The sequence below is a fragment of the Meleagris gallopavo genome, chromosome 1, assembly GCF_000146605.3.
Source record: "Meleagris gallopavo isolate NT-WF06-2002-E0010 breed Aviagen turkey brand Nicholas breeding stock chromosome 1, Turkey_5.1, whole genome shotgun sequence".
Taxonomy (NCBI): domain Eukaryota; kingdom Metazoa; phylum Chordata; class Aves; order Galliformes; family Phasianidae; genus Meleagris; species Meleagris gallopavo.
In genome coordinates, this window is record NC_015011.2 from 112,901,872 (window position 1) to 112,906,943 (window position 5,072).

Sequence of the window (5,072 nt, forward strand, 5' to 3'; positions counted from 1 at the left end):
AAAATATATATATATATAAAAAGAAATAAATTCAGTTTTGGAAATATTTTAAAATTATTTTGCAGCTATCACAAATATTCATTAGAAAAAAAAGTGCTGATAACAATAATTGTAAAAGTTTCCAAATTTCACAACCCTCTTAAGTCTTACCCCAATGTACTTTTATTGTTAACCTGAATTGGGAGTATTGGCCTTTTTAGCAATAACAATCTGAAAGAATAAATGAGAGGTGTTGATGAGACTGTTACTTCATTTATTTCTTAGCACTCTACGTTTGTTTACAAAAATTCCTCTGTAGAGTTTAAAAATGTAAGATGAAGATTGTGGGTTTGACAAACAACTGAAGCATGTGCAGTGTAAGACCATGACTATGTTACTGCTGTTAACTAAGTCTGCTTTCTCCACAGATCAGGTAAATTGTCCCATACTTTGTATGAGGACCAAGAGGACAGCCATTTCTCCTTTGGCATTGCATTTTCTGTGTGTAAACATATGTCTTTATCTATTGCTAGCCCTTCATTTTTATATACATATTAATAACACAAAAAGTGAGTGGAGAGAGATACTGTTGTGTGCCAAACTTTCATGTTTATTTTTAAGTGCTTCACATGAAAGTACTTTTGTTTTCTGTCAGGATCTAGAAACCTTGATCTTCTGGGAAAGAAGCAGACATGCTTCCAGTTTTTTCCAGACTCATGGTCTGTTACCAGACCCCGAAGAGTTCCCTGTCACAAGCTTCAGTGTCATATTGTTTTCAGATTTCCAAAAGCTGTTTTCAGTATATATCAGGTTTTGAATGATTCATTTGTGTTCAGTACGGTTACACTTGCAATAATTACACATCTGGCACTGCAGACAGAGCAAGATAGTTTTCAATATATTTCAGTGTTTTTATGATTTTTCTGAGTTCTGTGCAGTTAGACTTAAGTTCATTATACCTGGCATTATACACAGAGTAGTATTAAGATTCTGTAGTCTTGAAACTCTGCAGAGAATTAAAGGAAGAGGTTTTTTGATTTTTTTAGTTTTGAAAAGGATTTGTTGGCCTACAGAAACTACAACTAATATCATTATCTTGAGTTTACTGGGATTAAACTTTATGAAATTTCAAGGATAATTTAAGATTAAATTATCATTAATAATTAACAGTATGCTAAATATTTATTTTAAGAAGCCAGACTGAGAAGCCACAGCCAGGATTTGTGTTAGTTTCCTGTATGTCACCCTAAGATTTTTGTGGCATTTCCCTTTGTATATGTATATATGCTGTGATTAATTGGTGGACTTTGAATAATGAGAGAATGTTTTAGGTGGTATCTCTGGGCGGTATGTATAGTGTGTTTTGTTTTTGGTTTCAAACTGGATTATAACCCTAGGCTTCTCCTGAACTAAACAAGGAAATTTAGGCTTCTTGTTTAGAGCATCATAATTATACCTATAGACTAATTAATCTAAACTCAACATTATGTTTTTAATTATTAGACATATTTGAAGAGGTGTTAGATCTAATACAGTTTTATTTCCCTTCTATATTGTTAACAAGTCAAATGAAAATAGAAACTTAGATTTCTACTTTATCCTGAAACTCAAGCTGTACCTACAATTACCAGTTAGTGTGAACACACCTAAACATGAACAAGAACTTTTTAAGTAAGGAAAAGTGGCTGAAAGTATTAGGTACAACATATAATGAAAACCCTGTATTGATTCTGCAATTTATTCTTAACTCTTACCTACTGGCTTATGTATGGATGTCTAATATATGTGTTACATACCTACTTTAATATCCATTTTACATTTTTTATGCCAACAGAATGTTAAAATAAGCAATCAAATGGTATATGGATTCAGTATGACATGTGACCCTATGTTTTAGTTAGCACAATCTTAATTCTTACTAAGGAGTAAGGAGAAAATTTTCTTTTCTTCCACAAGGAACTTCTGTTGAACCTATGTTTTTCTTCTGAAATTTTGGGTTTTGAATAGCTCTTAATTTGTCTATGATTTGTCTGTAAAATACTGACGCATATCATTTGTCAACTCTTTTGTGTTCCAATTCTCAAGTCATGTATTTGACTTTATGACTAACTTGGTGATACTTTGTGCTTTCACCGCAAATCAGGAGGCTGGCAGGGCAGTGTGACAGGTTAAGTAGTCTCAAGAAATCAGGACATCCCTGAGATTATTTACTTTCTTCTTCCTCTTTTGAAATACTCACCTTTCCTGTCATGCTGCAGGCCATCCAGCGAGAAAAGCCTGAGAAGTACAGAAAGCTGCAAGATGCCAGCAGATCAGCTGAGGCCCTGGTGGAACAGATGGTGAATGGTAATTACAAGGGAGTTGATTTAGATAATGTTCTCAGGGATTTAATAAATGCACAGGTTTATATTTATCACAAGAATTATATTAGAAAAACGCTATCTAAATGGAACAGCAAAGTAAATTTCATTATATTTATTTTATTATTTCTGGATATTAAATCTGTTAATTAGTAAAGAGAAAAATCTTACAACTTCAGTATCATGAAAATAAGTGTGTGTAAAACGTGCTCACGGTAATGAACTAGTATAAACAATCTGTTCTGTGTAGAGAATAAAGTTGTAATCTTATTTTTTGAGTATACTAGGCTTTTGAAGGTACATTAATTCATCCAAGTTAGAAAACTGAGCACTTTGAAAAAGTGTTTTCTAACTTTGATTATAATAAACTTTGTATATTTTATTATATATATGTTGCTGTAATGTTCTGTATTATATAAAGTATAAAATTTTATTGGGTATTGGAAGATATTTTTGGCATTCAGCTTTTTAAGACAATAAATATGAAAGCTTATACAACACTTTTTTTAAAAAAGTTGAAATTTTTCTATGTTAATCATTGAATTTTCCAAAAAAATATGCTATTATGTTCAGCCAAATTTATGAACTTTTTATAGGAAGAAGAAAACCCAACAGTAAGATAGATTGAAGTAAATTGTATGCCATGTCCCTATTTCTGGTGTTAAAAAATGTCTAACTTTTTAGTAAAATATTAACCATGGACCACAATCTGTCATACTGATAGGCTTACAAAAAATACAGATGTTGAATACATTCTGAAGCTCAGTGCATGTTTTATGTTAAATTGTTATAACAAAGAGTCAAGAATCTAACTGTTATTAATGAAATGCTGATTCACAAATTTGATAGAGTTTTAGGATTATCTTGCTTAAGTATGAATTTTTAAGTATGAAGGTGGTACTTTAAAATTAGCCACCCTTGTATTCCGGCCATATTTAATTACAGTTATTGTAGGAACTGTTAAAAGGGGTCCTTTCATATGATCTGTGAATAGACAGGAGGGAGTCTGGTAAAATTTTCACCCTTTTTGAAATCATTGGATTTTTTTCTATGAAGGAAAAGCAAAAAAGTTCTGTATCTTTTTTTGACATATTTTTCTGCCAGGGAGATCTGCTGTACAGGACTTCTAAGGCAATATTTGAAATTTGTATGCTGACATATCAAGATTGTTATTTTGGACCTAACCTGCTTAGTGCCCAGTTAACAGTGCCCCATTGATTCTTTGGCCAGTTGCAGACTTGCACGTAAGGAATTCCATCTTCAGCTTCATCAGATTAGCTTTCTTAAATATTCTCATGTCCTCAGTGTTCTCTTTTTTCATGCTTTTGTGATTATTCATAGTTCATAGGTGTTGTGATTTTAACTGTGATTAGATGTGCTTTATTATCCATTGTATCCCAAATACCCTCTTTTTAGAAAGCACATCTTGCAGTCGGGGTATAAGCACAGAGTAGGCTAGCTGAGGCAGCATGACTGTATCTGTTTCTTGTCAATTGCTTTGAATTCTGCCGTACATATGGCATATTATGCCAAACTCATAGTAGCCTTTGCAGCAAGAATTTTCTAGCAAGGATGATGGATTAGATGCCTGTAAGAGTAAAGATTTTAGATGGTGATTTTAGGTAATAAACTATTTCACCAAAAAGAGTTTCTCTGGCCTCAATTGTTTATGGCAACTTGAGGAACAGTTTATTAAATGGTTAAATAATTCAAAGATCACCAAGAGAGAGTGCTAGAGAGTGGAATTAAATCATCAGCTTTACTTGAAGAGAACTGTAAGATCATATTAACAAAGAATTTTGCAAATTAAATATTTTTCTAGGTTTCAAAATTATGCTCTGAGCATAAGGGAAGGTAGCCACAGTGTTCAACCTCAGTACTTCTATGAAGAAGAAATTTTGTTTATTTTTTTAATCATATGCTCAAATACATTTGCAATTAATGGGAACATCTGTAAATTGATGCTGAACTAAAATGTGTGTTTAAAAAAACAAACAAACAACAACAACTCAACATTAAACCTATATCTTAAACTGCAGTAGGCTTATGTAGGTTTCTATTTTCCAAGATAATTCAACTAAGTTTCCTTAGTAGCTGTGAGACTTGTTGAAATTCATTTGGGACATAGAGTCTTCACCTCCTTGTTATAATTTCTGGATTCAGTAAGAGGAAAAGAGGAAAGAGTACATCATAGGGAAATGTTCTAGCTGAATCTCCAAAATAACATTCAAGAGATAAGACTGACTGTAGCTACATACCTTCCTTTGTCTAATGCTTTTTTCAATAGCAAGTGAAGGGGAGTTAAACGTACCATTTCAAATTTGGGAAGCACATTGTTTAGCATCTGGTGGAGGAAAGATATACTGTGTTATCTTGAATAAATGATCTTTTTAATTTTTCATGATCATAACCTAAAACCACAGATGCAGGTACTATACAGATGATTATTCTGTATGTACTTTCTTTGGGGAAATAGTTTACAGGTGCAGTTGAAGTTTGTCATGCACATATGACATATGCACATGCTGTGTAATCTATAACTAAAAGACCCAAGGCAAACAGATTTAAGATATAAATCAGTTGTGAGAACAAGTGATTAAAGTTTTAATTGATTGCTATTTTTTAGTTATTTCATATTATGTACATAATGATCAGAGTCCTAAGGTTCCAATTATACTAATACTGAATTTTTAGCTTTGCTTTTATATAAGGTCTGCTTCCTCTTTGTTCTTA

At 32.2% G+C, this 5,072-nt stretch overlaps 1 protein-coding gene across 1 annotated transcript in view; it reads left to right on the top strand.

Moving 5' to 3' along the window:
- The window catches only part of DMD (dystrophin), a 1,000,055-nt gene that overhangs the window by 320,200 nt on the left and 674,783 nt on the right, over positions 1–5,072 (top strand). Inside the window, 1 exon segment of the mRNA XM_031557153.1 lies at positions 2,238–2,325. Coding sequence (XP_031413013.1) covers positions 2,238–2,325 — 88 coding nt within the window.